The 21,694-nt window shown below is 42.8% G+C and overlaps 1 protein-coding gene across 2 annotated transcripts in view; it reads left to right on the forward strand.

The window, feature by feature from the left end:
• Positions 1-21,694, forward strand: part of LOC122540570 (rho guanine nucleotide exchange factor 12-like) — a 140,755-nt gene that overhangs the window by 24,559 nt on the left and 94,502 nt on the right. For both annotated transcript variants that reach the window (XM_043676441.1, XM_043676442.1), the window contains exons 2-9: positions 1,832-1,855; positions 10,992-11,086; positions 12,824-12,922; positions 13,119-13,168; positions 17,374-17,431; positions 19,624-19,820; positions 20,597-20,671; positions 21,321-21,440. In XM_043676441.1, coding sequence (XP_043532376.1) covers positions 1,832-1,855; positions 10,992-11,086; positions 12,824-12,922; positions 13,119-13,168; positions 17,374-17,431; positions 19,624-19,820; positions 20,597-20,671; positions 21,321-21,440 — 718 coding nt within the window. The remainder of the gene's footprint in view (positions 1-1,831; positions 1,856-10,991; positions 11,087-12,823; positions 12,923-13,118; positions 13,169-17,373; positions 17,432-19,623; positions 19,821-20,596; positions 20,672-21,320; positions 21,441-21,694) is intronic.

Raw genomic sequence — 21,694 nt, forward strand, 5'->3', positions numbered from 1 at the left:
TGAATTCCAGCAGGGTAAATGGTGAAACTGAATTCAATAAAAATCTGGCATGAAAACCTAGCCTAATGGTGACCATGTAGAAAACCCACCTGATTCGCTTGTAGTTTCAAGAAGGAGTTCTACTGTTCTTATGTGATGTAACCTACATATGACTGCAGACTTCCAAAATTGTGTTAACCCTTACTTTCCTCCTAAGGGTGCCCAGAAAATCGCTTCATCTTATCGAAACACTGCAAAACTTAAAGAAAAGAATGAAACTTGACAGACCATCTGATGTCAAACTAATTACTAGAAATGACAACGGTTAAAATTGCCCAGTCACCCCTATGGTGTCCTCCTTACTAATGTCTTGGGATTCTGTCACAATTGGTAGTCCTGCCTCAGACACTAGTCAAGCAACAGTATGACATTGTGAATTAGATTCCCTACAGTGTGAAGCAGGCTCTTCAGCCCAACAAGTCCACACCGGCAGTCTGAACAGCAACCCATCCAGACCCATTCCTGTAACCTACATTTACTGCTGATTTAATAACCTACACTATGGGCATTTTAACGTGGGCAATTCACCTAACCTACACATCTTTGGATCTTGGGAGGAAACCCACGCAGACACGGGGAGAATGTGCAAATTCCATACAGTCGCCCGAAGCTGGAGTCGAACCCGGGTCGCTGGCGCTGTGAGGCACCATGCCACCCCACAGAATGGTCGTGAATATGATAATGTCTTAGTAACCGTTCCGCTGGCAGGGCAGGCTCACTAAAATGGTGGTACAGGATTACATAGTTGGGAAGGAATTCCCCTAGGTGTCCTCATGGGTACCATGAAATCTCACGATATCAGGTCAAACAAGGACAAAGAAACTTCCTGTCAATTACTGTGTACCATCCCTTCGCATCTAATGATTCAGTACTCATCATATTGCACACTGATTGGAGGAAGCACAGGTGCAGAACTACTCTGGGTGGGAGACTTCAACATCATTGCCAAAAGCATGTCAGTAGAACCACTACTGGCTGGGCTGATCAATTACTAGAGGATGTATCTGCTAGACCGATGGTGAGGGAGCCAGCAAAGAAAAACCTACTTGTTCTCACCTATCTATCAATTGCAGATGTGTCCATCCGTGTCAGTATCGGTAGGAGTAACCATGGCACACTATTTGTGAAGACAAAGTCCCATCTTCACATTCAAGGTGTTCTGCAACACATTGTATGGCACTACCTGTATGTTAAATGGGAAAATCTTCAAAGAAATCTAGCACTTGGTTGGGCATCTGTGAGGCGCTGAAGGCAATAAGCAACAGCAGAATCGTACTTCATGCTATCTGCAACTTCATGGTCAGGCATATCCCCACTGTTACTAATTTCATCATGCCAGGCATTCAAACCTGATTTAATGGAGAGTGCAGAATTACGTGTCAACCTGGTGAAGCTACAACACAGGACTACTGGTATGCCAAACAGCATTAGCGGCAAGTAACACATAGGGCTGTGCACTCCTGCCATATTCTTCATGAATATTGGTTTTAAAATGCAGTCAGTTGTTGAAATCTGCAAAGTTCTGCCTCACTGACTGGAAGCAGATTCGTTAATCCCCCTTGAAAGGAAATTTCAATATGTACTTGAAAAAGAAAATGTTACAGGTCAATATGGAAAATGCAGGGTTATGGAATGAATTGCTAATTCTTTGAAAGGCCAAGCAGAGGGGAGATAACCTACAGAAGAGTCTTTTGTGCTGTCTTATTGTATGTTCATTGCTAAATGGAGTTGAGTGAATTGCTGCATGGTCAATGCTGGCTTGTCTAACCTGAGCTGCTTTCTTTCATTCCAGGTTTCCCATCAGAAGACTTCCCAGGTAAGACCTCTCAGTACAATGGATGAACATGATTAGATGGCTTGGCATGTCGAGGAACCAGCTGGGGACTTAAAAATGTCAGTCTAATTAGATTTTCTGTCCAGGCTGCTGGTCCCGGCACCTTCCCAGACCACCTCGCATCCAGTGCAAATCATTTGGCCACATTGACAATGTCTTCCTTTTTTTTGTTTTTGGAGAAGGTGAAAGAGAAATTCATTGACGTAACCTCAGATGATGTTTTGTTTGAGAAGACTGCAGAGAAACTAGGACTTTTAAAGAGGTTAAAGAAATATTTAAGTGACTTGAGTGTTTTGTTTGAGTAGTTTAAATGAGATTGAATTATTTTTCCTGTTCTATGTTGTAGTTAATGGCATTAGTGATGTTTTTGTCCTAGAAATGGAACTGCTTGGCGTGTGATCTCTGTCAGTCTTAGTTTTTGCAGTTATTGAATACTGTAGCAATAGAATGAATGTAAACTATCAGAAGTAGGATCAGATATTTACCATGCAGCCTGTTGAGTTTGTTCTGTCATTTGGTACAATCGTGGCTGATCTGCAACCACAGATCAATTTTTCTAACCCATTTCTGCACCAAATCTTTCTATCTCAGCCATAAGTAGTTTCAGCAATGGATCACTTACGGCCCTCTGGGCTTGAAGATTCCAAAGATTCACAACCTTTTTTTTCTTTGAAGACATTTCTCCTTATCAGATTCCTAAATGATCAGTTGCTTGTCCTGAGACTATCCCCTGTGTTCTCCATTCACCAGTTAGGGGGAGTGACTTCTAAATATCATCTCTGTTAAACTCATTAAGAACTTTGAATATTTCAATGAAGTTGTCTCTTGTTTTCCTAAATTCAAGAAAATATTGATCCAATTTAATCAGCCTTTCATTGTTGCTCCCTGGGAGGAATGCCTTGTGCAATCTAATGAATCTTTCCTCTGCTGCCTCCACACCAAAGTGAGATTGAGCAAAGTTCTGAAGCTTTTGAGAAATGCAGAAGAGCTTGGGTAGGGACTATTCATCTTCTGCCTCAGCATTCTTTTAGGTTATGGTTGATATATGACCCAACAAAAATCTAAGTCTCAGTCGTCATAGCTCCAACTCTTCCCTTAGACTCCTAGCTTTTGTAGTTGGGAGTTCGAGATTTCCACTTCCCTTTTGTGTGAAGAAATGTTTCCCTTAACTGCCTCGCCGTAATTCTAAAGTTAGGCCTTTTATTCTCGACTACCCGCATCAGAGGAAACTCTTTTTTTTCTCCATCTTTCCATTTGGATATTTAATTATGTCAAAAACCTTGATTCAGTAACCTGTGATGTTCAACACTTTTTTGGAAGCAAATCTAGTCCATGTGACTTGTTCTCACAATCCTTTAAGCGATTGATGTTATTCCAGTGAATTTGTGCTGCATGCTCTCCAAGGCCATTATATCCTTCCTGAGGTGCATTACTGAGAACAAAAGCCTGTTACTCCAAATTGGAGTCTGATGAGAGTATAATTACCCTTTTTAATTGTGATCCCCTGTAAAACTAACATTTTCAAACTGTGTCCCCTCACGGTGGGCTGGTCCAAAGGATTAAGTCTCGTGGGATCCATAGTCAGTTGGTAATTTGGGTACAAAATTGGTTTGGTCGTAGAAGACAGAGGGTAGTTGTGGAGGAGTGTTTTTCTGACTAGAGGTTTGTGATCAGTTGTATTTCACAAGGATCAGTGTTGGGACCTCTATTTGTTATGTGTAATAGTCATAGAGTCATAGAGATGTACAGCATGGAAACAGACCCTTTGGTCCAACCTGTCCATGCCGACCAGATATCCCAACCCAATCTGGTCCCACCTGCCAGCACCCGGCCCATATCGCTCCAAACCCTTCCTATTCATATACCCATCCAAATGCCTCTTAAATGTTGCAATTGTACCAGCCTCCCACCACTTATTCTGATAGCTCATTCCACACAAATACCACCCTCTGTGCGGAAAAAGCTGCCCCATAGATCTCTTCTATATCTTTCCCCTCTCACCCTAAACCTATGCCCTCTAGTTCTGGACTCCCTGACCCCAGGGAAAAGATCGGCGCCGCCTCGTGCTCCCACGAGGAAGTTGAATAGTTCATCCACTTCACCAACACCTTCCACCCCGACCTCAAATTCACCTGGACAGTCTCAGATTCCTCCCTCCCCTTCCTCGACCTTTCTATTTCTATCTCAGGCGACCGAATCAACATGGACATCTACTACAAACCGACCGACTCCCACAGCTACCTGGACTACACCTCCTCCCATCCTGCCCCCTGTAAAAACGCCATCCCATTCTCCCAACGCCATCCCATCCTGTCCCTCAGAATTCCCTCCAACAACTTGCCCACCACTGACATCAGGCTCACAGGTCTTTGGTTCCCTGGCGTGTCCTTACTGCCTTTTTAAAATAGTGGCACCATGTTAGCCAACCGCCAGTCTTCCGGCACCTCACCTGTGACTACTGATGATACAAATATCTTAGCTAGAGGCCCAGGAATCACTTCTCTAGCTTCCCACAGAGTTCTGGGGTGCACCTGATCAAGTCCTGGGGATTTATCCACTTTTCAAGACATCCAGCACTTCCTCCTCTGTAATATGGACATTCTGCAAGATGTCACCATCTATTTCCCTACACTCTATCTCTTCCATATCCTTTTCCACAGTAAATACTGATGCAAAATACTCATTTAATATCTCCCCCGTCTCCTGTGGCTCCACATAAAGGCCGCCTTGCTGATCTTTGAGGGGCCCTATTCTCTCTCTAGTTACCCTTTCTTTCTCTGGATTCTTGTTATCTCATTTCTGAAGGCTTCCCATTTTCCAGCCATTCTTTTACCTGTGAACATCTGCCTCCAATCAGCTTTTGAAAGTTCTTGCCTAATACCGTCAAAATTGGCCTTTCTCCAATTTAGAACTTCAACTTTTAGATCTGGTCTATCCTTTTCCATCACTATTTTAACTCTAATAGAATAATGGTCGCCGGCCCGAAAGTGCTCCCCCACTGACACCTCAGTCACCTGCCTTGCCTTATTTCCCAAGAGTAGGAGAAAGTGAGGGCTGCAGATGCTGGAGATCAGAGCTGAAAATGTGTTGCTGAAAAGCGCAGCAGGTCAGGCAACATCCAAGGAGCAGGAGAATCGACGTTTCGGGCATGAGCCCTTCTTCAGGAAGTAGGTCCCAAGAGTAGGTCAAGTTTTGCATTTTCTCGAGTAGGTATATCCACATATTGAATCAGAAAATTTTCTTGTACACACTTAACAATTTCCTCTCCATCTAAACCCTTAACACTATGGCAGTCCCAGTCTATGTTTGGAAAGTTAAAATCCCCTATCATAACCACCCTATTATTCTTACAGATAACTGCCATCTCCTTACAAATTTGTTTCTCAATTTCCCTCTGACTATTAGAGGGTCGATAATGTTATCATCCCTTTCTTATTTCTCAATTCCACCCAAATAACTTCCTTGGATGTATTTCCGGGAATATCCTCCCTCAGCACAGCTGTAATGCTATCCTTTATCAAAAATGCACCCCCCCCCCCCCGCCCCCCTCTCTTGCCTCCCTTTCTATCCTTCCTGTACCATTTGTATCCTGGAACATTAAGCTGCCAGTCCTGCACGTCCCTGAATCATGATTCTGTAATTGCTACGACATCGCAGTCCCATGTTCCTAACCATGCCCTCAGTTCATCTGCCTTCCCTGTTAGGCCCCTTACATTGAAATAATTGCAATTTAATTTGTTAGTCTTACTTTGTCCCTGCCTGCCCTGACTGTTTGACTCGCTTCTGTTCTCAACTGTACCAGTGTCAGATTGACCTCTTTCCTCACTATCTCCCTGGGTCCCACCCCCCCACCTTACTAGTTTAAATCCTCCTGAGCAGCTCCAGCAAATTTCCCTGCCAGTATATTAGTCCTCTTCCAATTTATGTGCAATCCGTCATTATTATCACTCCTACCCCAAAAGAGATTCCAATGATTCAAAAATGTGAATCCTTCTCCCATAACCAACTCCTCAACCATGCATTCATCTGCTCTATCCTCCTATTCCTGCCCTCACTAGCTCGTAGCACTGGGAGTAATCCAGATATTACTACTCTTGAGGACCTCCTTTTTAAATTTCTGCCTAACTCTCTGTAATCTCCCTTCAGAATCTCGACCTTTTCCCTTCCTGTGTCGTTGGTTCCAATGTGGACAATGACCTCTTGCTGGCCCCTCTCCCCTGTGAGAACATTATGCACCCTCCCTGAGACATCTTTGATCCTGGCACCAGGGAAACAACACACCATTCTGCTTTTTCGCTGCTGGCCACAGCAACGTCTGTCTGTACCTCGGACTGGAGAATCCCCTAACATAATTGATCTCTTGGAACCCGAGGTACCCCTCGTTGCATTAGAGCCAGTCTCAATATCAGAAACTTGGCTGTTTGTGCTACGTTCCCCTGAGAATCCATCACCCCCTACATTTTCCAAAACTGCATACCTGTTTGAAATGGGTATATCCACAAAAGACTCCTGCAGTAGGTGCCTACCTCTCTTACCATTCCTGAGTTAACCCATCTATGTGACTGTATCTGAGACTTTCCCCCCTTCCTATAACTGCCATCCATCACATGCTGTTGCTGTTGCAAATTCCTCATCGCTTCTAACTGTCTCTCCAACCGATCCACTCGATCTGATAAAATTTGCTGCAAACAGCATTTATGGCAGATATAATCCGCAGTAACCCTTAAACTCTCTCTTTAAACTCCCACATCTGACAAGAAGTACATATCACTCTATTAAAGGCCATTTTTGCTCCTTCACAATCTACAGAACCAGAAATTAACACCGTCTTATTCCCCCCATAAACACTGTGCCAGGTTAATTAATAGTTATGGCTTATATTTTAAGTTTAATCAAGAGACATAGCTCCAAAAACATATAATCCCACTCTACTCACTACTGCAGATTCTCTGTAGCCCACACTTAAAAAACGCTTAACTTATTTGATTCTGTGCTGTGAACTTTGCCCAACAGTCCCTCAAAGATCAGTTGTGAATTTCACAGTTTGTTTGTTAATTTTCCCAGATGCACTCCGATGTCCAGTGATCCATGAATTCAAACAGCAAAGGCAGTGTCAGTTTCTTTCTCTTTTTCTCTCTCTCTCTCTCTCTCCCCTGCACTGACCTCACCATGTGCTTCCTTTGCCTGCTCTTCTCCCTTTTAAAACTGCTGTTGTTTTGACTTTTTGTTTCCAAAGTTCGAAAACAATGCAACAGCATATAAAACAGTAATTGCTGCTCCTGGAATTCGAGGAAATCTCCTCTAGCACCTAAAATACCTCTAAAAAAGGAACAGCTGTTACAGCCAGAAATTTTTCCCGTCCTCCATTTTGGATATATAAATGATTTGGATGAAAATGTAGTTGGGTCTGATGACTAAGTTTGCAGACAACTCAAAAGTTAGTTGAGTTGTTGATAGTGAGGAAGGTTGCCAAAGGATACAGCAAGAGATTGATCAGTTGGAAAGTTGGGTGGAGAAATGGCAGATGGAGTTTAACCTAGACACATTGATATTCAGAGGGAACTTGGGCTGCAAGTCCATAGTTTCCTGAAAGTGGTAACAGAAGTGGATGAGGTGGTAGAGCAGGTGAATGGCATAGTTGCCTTTATCGGTTAGAGGATTGAGTATGAAAGTCATGTTACAGTTACATAAGTTTCTAGTTAGGCCACATTTGGGATATGTTCTCAGTTCTGGTCACTACACTGCAGGAAAGATTTGAAGGCTTTGAAAAGGGTACAAAAAGGGGTTAACCAGGGTGTAGCCTAGATTGGAGTGCATTAGGTATGAGGAGAGGTTGGGCAAACTTAGATTGTTTTTGATACTGTCAGAGGCTGAGGGGTGACCTAATAGAAGTATATAAATGTGAGAGGTGTGGATAGTCAGCGTCCCTTTCCCAGGATGGAAATGCAAATACTAGAGGCAAAGATTTAAGATGAGAAGGGAACAGTTTAAAGGAGATGTGTGAGGCAAATATTTTTACCGAGAGAGGTAAGGGAGGTGGTAAAGGAACTATAATAACATTTATAAGCAGTTTAGACAGACATATGAACAGGGAATAGAGGGATTAAGGATCATGTCAGGCAGATGAGATTAGCTGAGAGTGGCATCATGATCGACACAGACATGAAAGGCAAAAGGACTTGTCCCTGCAATATGTTCCATTAGCTTTTTGTTAACTTTGAGTTAGCAGAGTCTCAACTATTTTCAACATATTTTAATGACCTGGTTAAGAGGAGGGATTGTTATGTATCCAGGTTTTACTAATGAAGCAATGTTAAATGGGAGAATTAGCTGTGAAGTAGACACAGACAGAGGGAGGATCTGGGATACAAGCAGATGGAGTGGCGAAGAATGTGACAAATGGATATATAATGAGGGGAAATGTGAAGTTTTCTACTTTGGTAGGTACAGCACCGAAGCCATCTGATTTTTAAATGGTGAGAGGCTAGTAAATGTTGGTATATGTAGAGACTGAGAAATCCTAGAGATGTACAGCACAGAAACGGATCCTTCGGTCTAAATTGTGCATGCTGACTAGATATCCAACCTAATCTAATCCTATTTGTCAGCACTTGGCCCATACCCCTCCAATTTTGGTGTCATCTGCGAACTTACTGAGTACACCTCCTAAGTTCACATCCAAATCATTTATGTCAATGATGAAAAGCAGTGGATCCAACACCGATCCTTGTGGCAAACCACTGGTCACAGGCCTCCAGTCTGAAAAGCAACCCTCTGTCATCACCCTCTGTCTTCTACCTTGGCGCCAGTTCTGTATCCAAATGGCTAGTTCTCCCTGTATTCCATGAGATCTAACCTTGCTGAGCAGCCTACCGTGACAAACCTTGTCGAACACCTTTCCTTTACAAGTACATGTAAATCCTGTCCCTCAGAATTCCCTCCAACAACTTGCCCACCACAGATGTCAGGCTCACTAGTCTATCGTTTCCTGGCTTTTCCTTACCGCCTTTCTTAAACAGTGGCACCACGTTAGCCAATCTCCAGTCTTCCATCTCCTCCCCTGTGACTATCGATGATACAAGTATTTCAGTAAGAGGCTCAGCAATCACTTCCCTAGCTTCCCACAGAGTTCAAGGGTACATCTGATCAGGTCTGTTAGATTAGATTACTTACAGTGTGGAAACAGGCCCTTCGGTCCAACAAGTCCACACCGCCCCGCCGAAGCGCAACCCATCCATACCCCTGCATTTACCCCTTACCTAACACTACGGGCAATTTAGCGTGGCCAATTTACCTGACCTGCACATCTTTGAACTGTGGGAGGAAACCGGAGCACCCGGAGGAAACCCACGCCAACACGGGGAGAACGTGGAGTCCTGGGGATTTAAGACATCCAGCATCACCACCTCTGTAATATGGATATTTTTTGAGATGTTGCCATCTATTTCCCCACTTTCTATATCTTCCATGTCCTTCTCCACAGTAAACACTGATGCAAAATACTCGCTTAGTATCTCCTGCGGCTCCACACGTAGGCTGCCATGCTGATCTTTGAGGGGCCCTATTCTCTCCCTCGTTACCCTTTTGTCCTTAATGTATTTATGAAAACTCTTTGGATTCTCCTTAACCCTATTTGCCAAAGCTGTCTCTTGTTCCCTTTTTGCCCTCCTGATTTTCCTCTTCAGTATATTCCTACTGCCTTTATACTCTAAGGACTCACTCGATCCCTCCTGTCTATACCTGTCATATGCTTCCCTTTTCTTAACCAAAACCTCAATTTCTCTAGTCATCCAGCATTCCCTATACCTACCAGCCCTTCACCCTAACAGGAATATGCTGTCTCTGAACTCTTGTTATCTCATTTTTGAAGGTTTCCCATTTTTCAGCTGTTCTTTTACCTGTGAACATCTGCCCCCAATCAGTTTTTGAAAGTTGTTACCTAATACCATCAAAATTGGCCTTCCTCCAATTTAGAACTTCAACTTTTAGATCTGGTCTATCCTTTTCCATTACTATTTTAAAACTGATAGAATTATGGTTTCTCGCCCCAAAGTGCTCCCCCCACTAACATATCATTCACCTGCCCTGCCTAATTTCCAGTCTTTGTATAACCACCACATATACAGTAAGGAATCAGAGAAAGAAATTATAAGTTAGCCTTTATTTCAAGGGGATTGTTGTGCACAACTAAAAGTTTTGCTGAGATTATGTTGAACTTTGGTGTGACACACTGAATACAGTTTGCAGTTGCGATCTCATTTCATCTGAGGAGGAATATGAGTGTGTTAATAGGTGATTTATGGGACTGATTCCTGGGATGAGGCGACCTTGCTGTGTGGTGAGATTGTTTAGAATGAAACTGTATTCTCTGGAGTCGAGAAGAATGGCAGTAGTCTTATTGAAATAGTAGATTATGATGGGACTTTAAGGCTGGATGTTGAAAGGATGTTTCCCTTACAGCTGAGGCTAGAACAAGGGAACACAATTTAAAAATATTTTCAAAGTTTGTGAGAAGATTTGTCTCCCATTTAAAAATATTTTGTCTCCCATTAATGGAGATGAGATAATTTTCCTAAGGGTTTAGAGCTTGTGAAACTCTCTGCCCCACAGTGCAGGAGGCAGAGTTATTGAATATTTTTAAAACCAAGATCAATAGATTCTGATCTAAAAAGGTTGTCGGGGTTAGTCAGAAATTACATTTGAGGCGACAATCAGATAAACCATGATCTTATTGAATGGTGAAACAAGTTTCAGGCGCTGATTGTCTACTCCTAACTTGTACATTCTTGTGTTTGTCCCTGTTTAGAACTGAATATGAAGTGTCTTCACTCAAGGTTTTGAATCATTGAATTCTACCCTCCAGAGGACTCTTACTGCTCTGTCATTAATTTTTAATGTTTGGGATTGACATGTTACTAACTAGTTACAGAGCAGGCATGGAATTGCAGTTACGGCCAAAGATTAGTGTTAGAGCAAAGACAATTTCACTTTCTAAAGAGAGGCTGTGCAGTTTGCACAATGTGAGAGAAGCTGCAGTGGAGGTGCAATTTACATAATATCCACAAGCGGGTGCTTGTTGTTGTGATCTGATTATATTGATTGCACTGTTTTGTCACAGGCAAGGAAGTATATTGAACAAGGATCTGTCACCTGATAAGAAGCATGACAAAAAGAACTCTGAGAAATCTCCTCTATATGAGTTTGACCCGACAGGTAAGACACAACTGAAGGCAAGAGCCTATTTTCTGCACCAGCATTTCAATGACTGGGGATTAGTTATTCACTGTTGAGTTCGAAAAGGTATTTTGAAGCAATATTTGGACATATTATGACATCCCTCCAAAACGGGTGGGACTTGAACCTGACCTCATGGGCCAGAAGTACAATTACTGCTGCACCATCGGACCCAAAGTGAGCAGTTTGATTGTGACAAAAACATGCAGATCCCAAGTGCACATTGTCGGCAGTCAGTCAGCTTAATGGTTTAAATGCAAGATGTGGCACATTGGCGCAGTGGTTAGCACTGCTGCCTCACAGCGCCAGGGACCCGGGTTTGATTCCCGCCTCCGGCAACTGTCTGTATGGAGTTTGCACGTTCTCCCTGTGTCTGTGTGGGTTTGCTCCGGGTGCTCTGGTTTCCTCCCAAATCCAAAGATGTGCAGGGCAGGTGAATTGGCCATGCTAAATTGCCCATAGTGTTAGGTGCATCATTCAGGGGGAATGGATCTGGGTGGGTTACTCTTCGGATGGTCGGTGTGGACTTGTTGATCGGAATGGCCTGTTTCCACACTATAGGGAATCTAATCTAATGCAACAACAAGGTGCTTGAATGGTCAGCTTCTCTTGCTCCTCCCCTCTATACTGTCCTGTGTTTTGCAGAAATGTGCAGTTTCTGTATTGTTATTTCTCAGCGAATGGCCCCAAGCCATGGTGACAGTTGATGCTCGAGGGATTTGGCAATTCATTCATCAGTGTATCTGTACTGTTGATCCTTTTCCCCCATTTCTGGTGAATTGCTATCTGCAGGCCACCCACATGATGGATATCTCTTCAGAGAACCAGTCATTGATGCATTAATTGAGTGGATTCTGTTCTTTGGGCTCTGGGTTCAGATAGCAGCTGTTTTATTGCTGAATAGCGGTGAGATGTGTATGGAGATTCAGCATTCACAGAATTGCAGCATGTCATTGCATACTTCTCTTTAATAAAGCAAGCTTGGTGGTGCTGAGGAAGGAGTTATGCAGACGGCTGAATCTCTTCCTCATTTCAGTTCATTGTGTACAATGCTTTGCCAACTGTTACTAACTAGATTTAGTCTCCCTCCCATCCTAAAAATATCAAATGCTGTCAGGTCTGCCACACTCTCAGATTGAGATGTTACTATCTGAAACATGATCAAATCAACATCCATTGAGTACAGGTTAAATTGTTGAACTAATTGTCTCCCAAAGGATGATGTCAAAGCGGGGTTGCTGAAATTGGGATATCTTGAACAGGATGTTGTTGACTTAGAATAAGGACATTGAGAATTCGAAAAGAAAGTTCTTCATTGGAAGAAGTGTGAATCTTTGTATTTCTGTACATTTTAGATCTGTAGATGTTCACATTGAGCATATTCAAGTGAAGATTGTCACATTTTGGGTAAAGGAGGTATTGTAGGAGAATGGAATGGAAGTAGAAAATGAGCCTTGATTTTATTGAGTGGCAGAGCAGGGCCATCCGCCAGTTCCTGCATTCTTAATGAGGCATATTGTGTGCGCTGGAGGTAACTATGGACTTCAAACGAGGTTGGAAAGGATAGTTTGGGAGGGATGTTCATTCCGCTGCTTAGGTTGATTATGTTTTGATGTTCTGGGATCATGACATCAGCTCCCAGCTCAGATTTCTTTGCTTTGAGTGACAGCACTTCAGGAAGTTTCTCACTGATTTCTGCTATTTCATTTTACCCAGGCCTGGTTCAACGCTGTGTCATAATCCAGAGAGATGAGAATGGATTTGGTCTGACAGTCAGTGGCGATAATCCTGTATTTGTCCAGTCCGTCAAAGAGGGTAATTTTGTACCAACTACACACTTCGCAAAGTTTTCTCTTATTTGGAGGCAATTTTCTCCCTAATTTAAATGTTCTCTCCCTGATCTGTGCAAATATAATTTGAAACATCTGTAAACAGTATCCAGTTTCTGAAGCAGGATTGATGGTTGATGTGTGCAGGTTCTGTTTTAATTCTCCATGTATTTCTTTGACAGATGGGGCAGCTGTTCGGGCAGGTGTGCAGCAAGGAGACAGAATTATTAAGGTGAGGCATATCATCCATTCTGATGTATTATTTGCGTGGTCCAAGTAATGTTACAATATCTTGCTGTGGTGCCCCTCATGTCTTTTTAAAATCTTTCTTCTCTGTCATTCACCTTGTTTATGCCCCTCATGATTTTATAAATCAACAATATAAGGTTGCCCCTCAACCTCCTACATTCCACTGAAAAAAGTCTGTATAGCCTCTCCTTATAACTTAAACCCTCCTTTCCCGACAATATCTAGTAAGTACCTTCTGAGCCCTTTCCAGTTTAATAATATCAGGGAGACCAGAACTGGACACAGTACTCCAGAAGAGGCCTCACCAACAGCTTGTACAACCTCAACATAACGTCCCAACCCCTATACTCACAGGTCTGACCAATGAAGGCAAGTGTACTAACTGTCTTCTTAACCACCCTATCTATACATGATGTTTCAAAGAATTCTGTACCTGAACCCCTAGGATTCTCTGTTCTACAACACTACCCAAGGCCGTAATTTTAATTATGTAAGTTCAGCCCTTGTTTGTTTTACCAAAATGTAACACCTCACATTTATCCAAATTAAACTCCATCTGCTACTCTTCAGCCCATTGATCTGATTGGTCAAGATCCCTTTGTAATCTTAGATAACCTTCTTCACTGTCTACTGTACCACTAATTTTGCTGTCATCTCCAAACTTACTAAGCCTGCCTTCTGTATTCTCATATAAATCATTTATATAAATGACAGAAGCCTGCCTTCTGTATTCTCATATAAATCATTTATATAAATGACAGAAGTTCACACAGCACTGATCCCTGTTGAACACCAAAACCAAACCTCCATCTCTCTCTCTCTCTCTCTCTCTCTCTCGTGCCGTTAAGCCAGTTTTGTATCCAGTTGATAAGTTCACCCTGAATCTCGTGATCAAACTTTACTAGTTAGCCTACTGTGCAGACTATTGTCAAAGGCTTTACTAAAGTCCAAGTAAACAACGTCAACTACTCTGCCATCATCAATCTTATAAGACCATAAGGCATAGGAGCGGAAATTAGGCCATTCAGCCCATTGAGTTTGCTCCTCCATTCAATCATGGCTAATAGGTTTCTCAGCCCCATTTTCCCACTTTCTCCCCATAATCCTTGATCCCCTTGATACTCAAGAACCTATCTATCTCAATCTTAAATATACTGAATGATCTGGCCTCCACCAGCCTTCTGTGACCATGAATTCCATAGATTCACCACTCTCCAGCTGATGAAGTTTCCGCTTATCTCTGTTCTAAAAAGCTTTCCCTTTACTCTAAGGCGATGCCTTTGGGTCCTAGTCTCTCCTACCAATGGAAACATCTTCCCAACATCTACTCTGTCCAGGCCATTCAGTATTCTGTATGTTTCAATTAGATCCCCCATCATCCTACTAAACTCTGTTAAGTATAGACAAGAGTCCTCAAACTTTCATCATATGTTAAGCTTTTCATTCCTGAGACCATTCTCGTGAACCTCCTCTGAACACATTCCAGGGCCAGTACACCCTTCCGGAGATATGGGGCTCAAAACTGCATACAATACTCCAAATGTGGTCTGACCAGAGCCTTATAGAGCCTCAGAAGTACATCCCTGCTTTTATATTCAAGTCCTCTCAAAATAAATACCATCATTGCATTTGCCTTCCTAATTACTGACTCAACTAGCAAGTTTACCTTGAGAGAATTCTGGACTAGAACTCCCAAGTCTCTTTGCACTTCAGACTTCTGAATTTTCTCCCCATTTAGAAAATACTCAGTGCCTATATCTTCCTACCAAAGTGCATGACCTCTCAGTTTCCTACATTGTACTCCATCTGCCACTTCTTTACCCACTCTCCTAACCTGTCCAAATCCAAATCCTTCTACAGCCCTCCCACCTCCTGAATGCTGCCTGTCTCTCTACCTATCTTTGTATTATCAGTAAACTTTGCCAGAATGCTCTCAGTGCCTTCATCTAGATCGTTAACATATAAAGTGAAAAATTGTGGTCCCGATGCTGAGCCTTGCTTGTCACTGGGTGCCATCCTGAGAACCCTTTTATCCCCACTCTCTGCTTCTTGCCAAACAGCCAAGCTTCTATCCGTGCTAGCACCTTGCCTCTGACATCATAGGCTCTTATCTTACTCAGTAGCCTCCTGTGTGGCACCTTGTCAAAGGCCTTATTGAAGTCCAGGTAGATAACATCTATTGGCTGTCCTTGGTGTAACTTGCTTGATAATTCTTCCTCAAATAATTCTAGCAGATTTTTCAGGCATGACCTCTCCTTAATGAAACCTCAATGCTGACTTTGCTGTATTTTGCCATACACTTCCAAGTATTCAGAAAGCTCCCCGTCACAATGATTCCAGGATCTCGTGTGCCCTCTTGCTTTTTTTTTGGGAATGTCAATTGTTTGCGATTGTTATATTCCCTCAGTTTAGTCGCTGGGGTAGATCTGTACCCAGTTTCTGTTTGAGCCAGGACAGTGTCAGCAGGCCTTTCCTATGGAGTCATTGCAACCGCATTTGATCATGCTATTGCAAACTGGAGCAAAGTTTCCAGTCAGAAGCAGGAATGAAGACTATATTCTGGATATTCTCAGCAGCTCTGGCTGTGTGTGTGGAGTGAGAACAGTGTTAACTTTCAGGTCCTGAATGTTTCCAGCATTTTCTGTTTTTATTTAACATTCCTAGCATCTACTGTTTTTTGCCATGTGTCAGGACCCCTGTTGGATCCTTGGCTCTAGGGTGTAGGTTTGCTCACTGAGCTGTAGGTTTGATATCCAGACGTTTCATTACCTGGCTAGGTAACATCATCAGTGGCAACCTCCAAGTGAAGCGAAGCTGTTGTCTCCTGCTTTCTATTTATATCTTTCTCCTGGATGGGGTTCCTGGGGTTTGCGGTGATGTCATTTCCTGTTCGTTTTCTGAGGGGTTGATAGATGGCATCTAGATCTGTGTGTTTGTTTATGGCGTTGTGGTTGGAGTGCCAGGCTTCTAGGAATTCTCTGGCATGTCTTTGCTAAGCCTGTCCCAGGATAGATGTGTTGTCCCAGTCGAAATGGCACACCCACGGGATCTCCGCTATCAGGATTCATAGCAGAAGCAGTAATGTAAAGACTAGAACAAACAGTGCTACCAACCATCAAACCAAAAATCTGGTCCGCTATGTAGATGACACCTTTGTCATCACAAAACGAAACAAGATAGCAGAGACATTTAACATCATTAACAACACCCTCACAGGCATAAAGTTCACCAAGGAGGAAGAAACTGACAACAAACTCACATTCCTGGACGTCACAGTCGAAAGAAAGGACAATGGAGAACTACAAACCAAGAACAAACCACGACAAGCAGACCAAACACAGCCAGAAACTCTAACCACCTTACCATACATCAGAGAAGTTTCAGAAATGACAGCCAGACTACTAATCCCCCTCGGAATCCTAGTGGCTCACAAACCCACCAACACTCTCAAACAAAAACTAACAAACTTAAAAGATCCAGTACAACCCATGGACAAAACCAACGTCATCTACAAAATTCCATGCAAGGACTGCCACAAACACTACGTAGGACAAACGGGAAGAAAGTTAACAACCAGGATACACGAACACCAGCTAGCCACAAAAAGACATGACCCTCTCTCCCTCATAGCCCTACACACAGATGAAAAAACCACCATTTTGACTGGGACAACACATCTATCCTGCGACAGGCTAAGCAAAGACATGCCAGAGAATTCCTAGAAGCCTGGCACTCCAACCACAACACCATAAACAAACACATAGATCTAGATGCCATCTATCAACCCCTCAGAAAACGAACAGGAAATGACATCCCACAAACCCCAGGAACCCCATCCAGGAGAAAGATATAAATAAAAAGCAGGAGACAACAGCTCGCTTCACTTGGAGGTTGCCACTGATGATGTTACCTAGCCAGGTAATGAAACGTCTGGATATCAAACCTACAGCTCAGTGAGCAAACCTACACCCTAAACCTCAACCTGAGCTACAAATCTTGCAAAAAGGATCCATGGCTTCTGAATGAGTGAACTGGTCAATTAGTTGTAGACTCTGGTTGGATCAAGAACTCTTTTGATGGTTTTATCTTTCCCTTATAAATGCAAGACAGTGTTTTGAGGCCAGTATTTCCGACATTATTGTATTAGCAAATACTTGACAAAGTTTAATAAAGGTTTTATTTCTACAGGTTAATGGATCACTGGTGACACACTCAAACCATGTAGAAGTGGTCCGGTTAATCAAATGTAAGTGAGCAACGACCTATGACCTGTCTCCCCAAATTCTAGTAGACAATGGCTATCCCAACATTTGCAATCTAGAGAGATACAGAATGCACGCAATGGCATGTGGTGAGATAAGTCAGGCAACCCCACCCTCAATTTTCATCTGACACATTGTTCATCTGGTATTACTGAATACTTGGTAAGTGATTTGCAAAGATAGATGTAATCTTGGGAAAGTAGTGGCATGTTTATTTGTTTGAATGCATTTTCCACTTTGAATAAGGTTTTGGAAGTGTTAAGTTTCAGAAACACGATCAGAGTTCAACATTTCATCTTCATTAGACAGCACCTTACAAACCCATGACCACTTCCATCTAGAAGGACAAGGGCAGCAGGTACTTGTGAACACCACCACCTACAAGTTCCACTCCAAGTCACTCACCACTTGGAAGTATACCGCAGTTCCTTCACAGTGGTTGGGTCAGAATCCTGGAATTCCCTCTCTACTGACACTGTGGGTCAACCCACAGCAAGTGGACTGTGGTAATTCAAGAAGGCAGCTCACCACCACCTTCTCAAGGGCAAATAGGGATGGGCTATCAATGCTGGCCCAGCCAATGATGCCCAAGTCCCACAAATGAGTAAAAAAAAACTCATCTGAAACATGACACTGTACCAATACAGCAATCACTTGGCACTGATCCTTTGCCAGCATGGTGCTCCCTGGATCCTTCCTTGGAAGCCGTTTGCCAAATGTATGTGGTGGTGTCCTGCAGATGGATGGGTGCTTTTTGTATTTGAGCTGAGCTGAAAAATAGATAAAGACTGAGAGGTAACACTAAACTCCTGAAGATGAAACTGAGCTGCATGGATGTAGATTTGCTTGCTGAGCTGGAAGGTTCATTTTTGGACATTTCGTCACCATACTAGGTAACCTCTTCAGTGAGCGTCTGGACGAACCTTCTGAAAATGAACCTTACAGCTCAGCTAGTAAACCTACATCCAGTGCCTCAACCTGAGCTACAAATCTTCTCAAAACTCGCTAACTGAGCTGCATATTTGGAAAGCTGTTTTACATAGCGTTACTTCTGAGTGATTCGCTAGTTTTACATACTGAGCCTTACCGAGTCTTGTATTTATACCTGTAGTTGTCCAGCTGCAGATTGGTCTATGCTAAGCAGCCTCACTTTGTCCTAAAGCTTTCTGTGAAGCAGCTGCATGGATAGCTCTGAGATTCTATGGTTTAGGAAATTTGAGTGTAATTTTCTCCCTTCAATAAATGTGTATAATATGGAATAATGTGATGACAGTAAAAGTAGAAAAGCAGCATATTGTTAAATGGCAAGAGTGTGCAGGAATGGGGGAATCTCGGAGTCCTAGTACTTAAATCACCAAAGTCTTGTTGACAGGCACATCAAATGATTTAGGAAAACCATAACTTTCTAGTTGTTTCTTGCAAAGGAAATGGAATATGAAAGTATGAATGTTTTACTACTGTTGTATCACGCCTTGGTAAAATCACAGCTGGAGCACTGTGTACACTTTTGAACTCCTTACTTAAGTAGGGATATAAATGTGAGAAAAGCAGTTCGGAGAACGTTCGCTCAACTGATTCCTGTGATGAAGGGATTATTTTGAGGAAACTTTGGACAGGCGGGGCCTGTATCCATTGGAGTTCAGAAGGATGAGATGATTTTATTAAAATGTGCAAAATTCTGAGGCATTTGACAATGTGGATGCTAAAAGAATGTTTCCTCTTGTGGGAGACGAGAACCAGAGTCTGGTGGAGTTGGGGGTCATTGTATTTTTAAAGCTGAGGTAGATTTTCGATGAACAAGGGAGGTGACAGTAATGGATCTAAACAGGAAAGTGCACTATAATTGTATTGATTGACAGAGTATGCTGGAGAGGCTGAATTAGCCTACTGTCCCCGAATTGCATGCTTTTTCAGGGCTGAATAACTGTTGAGCCCAAGAAGAAGCTTGTATTCTTATAACATCAGAAAATGACCTTGATATGTTTTAGGGCCAGTGAAATGTTGTGTTTTTAACAATGCAATCCATATTGTAGTACAGGAAACAACAGGGTAATCAGTAGACATCATAGCACGGTCCTACCACATGAGTCTCATGACCAGGTAATCTGTTTCAGTCAGAGATGGTAATGGCTAGTGGATTTTGTGACGTATGTTCTGTTTTGTTCTCTGTCACTAGCTGGGTCATATGTGGCCCTCACAGTCTTGGGTCGTCCGCCCGGGTCTCCGCAGATCCCATTCTCAGCAACCGATGGAGATCCTGGGGCTTTCTTCTTTCCTGGCCAACAAGGAGCAATATCCCCAAATCCAACCTTCTCCCCATATTCTTCAAGTAGCAGCTGCCCAGACAGGATCACCAGCCCCATGCCTGTGGCGGTAAGTGTGTAGAGTTTTATTTTTAATCGATATTGACCAAAGGAACATGTGATTCACACAAGACTTCGTGTGGCCTCAGGTTCACCCAGCGTATGATGTTGTGTGAAATGGGCTGTGTCTGATCAGCACCTTCTGAATTGCAGAAATCCTGATCAAGTCTTGTGCAAATTAAGTTTCATTCTTGACATCCCCAAGAATAACACCGGGGAGCAGTCAGCCTCCCCAGATAACTCCTGTGGGAGGGGAGTGGTGAGAAGATGGGGAGGGAGAATCATAGGCTATTGATGGGGGAAGGGGTTTGGCCATAGGCCATTACCGGGTCAGGATAATGCTCCCAACGGGAGAGGGAGTGGCTGTGTATCATTGCTGGATGGAGTAAGAGACTGGGTTTCTGCTGGATGGAGAGATGGTGGAAATGATTCAATGCTACCTTCTTCATTGGTGATATTTGAGGAATTCTGCTACAAAAAACACTGAATAAGCAGGAACCTCTGTCAATGCAGGGCATTGAGCTGTTCCAGCAACAGGAGTGAACTGTACGTAAACAATGTGCCATAATACCCAAATCACACTGGAGTATCTGTTGCTTCAGGGAAGGTGAAATGAAAATCTTTGTACCTCTGTGTCCATTTAATGTGTATATATTTCAGCATCTCTGTAATTCTGTCTGTGAGATCAGCAGTGCTTCTTTCTAATAACTTTGATGGTTTTAATTAATTCAGTGGAGCAAACACTGAGCTGTAACAGTATGATTTCTTTCCCTTCATTTGCTATAGGAAGACACCCTTGTACACAATCAGAAAGTTGAAATCCTGAGAAACATGCTGGACACTGAGATCCGGCAGCTGCAGGTGAGTCACATGATTCAAGCCATGACTAGTGTTTAATAGAAAACTACATAAAATTATGGAATCTTGTCTGTTTTACCCCAGCATCAATGTTTATTAAAATTCAGCAATCAAACGGGAGTAGACAATTAGTTACTAACAGAGTTGCTTGGGTCATTGTGTATTTCCAATACCTAAGGTCCACTGTTCATGTCACAAATCCAAAAATGAGTATCAAACACTTCCAGAACAGTGATAACATGGGTTAGATACAGAGTAAATCTCCTTCTGCCTTGTCCCCCATCAGACACTTCCAGGATAGTAATAGCATGGGGTTAGATATACTGTAAAACTCCCTTGACACTGTCCCTGTCGAACATTTCCAAACAGGAACAGCACAGAGTTAGATACAGAGTAAAGCTTTCTCCACACTGTCCCATCAAGCACTCCTGTCAGTTCCATTATCAGTGACCCTGTTATCCTTCTATGATTGAAAATGTTGTTTGGTTATGGATAATTATGGTTGTGTGTCATCGTATGGCAGAAATTTGATGGAGACTTTGCTCATTCTGCATCTGCTCTGTTTGGTGGAGGAAGCCTCGGCTGTTTTGTCCACCTTCAGTGTTGAACCATTTATTGGATTGAGGTGATTATTTATGCTTTTTAAAAACAGCAACTTAAGGAGAAGTATGTGAGAAACCCAACACAGCAACTGCTTCGAGATCAACAAGAAGTGGAGAAACATATTCATCAACTGCAAGAGCAACTGAGCAAAGCTACAGGCTCCTCACAGGTTAGAATGCAGGGTTTGTTTGCTGCCGATGGGGGGGGGGTTGCAGGCTAGCAAACTGTCATGGGTGTATTGTTGGGTGAACTGGAGTTGGTTTGGAGTCCCCTAAATATACTCTGATATTAATCCATAGTTGCCTGCATTACAGCAGAATAAATAGAGGCTTCCACACCACAGGGCAGTCCAGCTGTCTTCGTGTTGCTGATGTTTATGTGCTGAATTGGGTTTCTGAAGAACCAGCTTCTAATATTACTACT

Source organism: Chiloscyllium plagiosum, chromosome 35, assembly GCF_004010195.1.
Source record: "Chiloscyllium plagiosum isolate BGI_BamShark_2017 chromosome 35, ASM401019v2, whole genome shotgun sequence".
Classification (NCBI taxonomy): Eukaryota; Metazoa; Chordata; class Chondrichthyes; order Orectolobiformes; family Hemiscylliidae; genus Chiloscyllium; species Chiloscyllium plagiosum.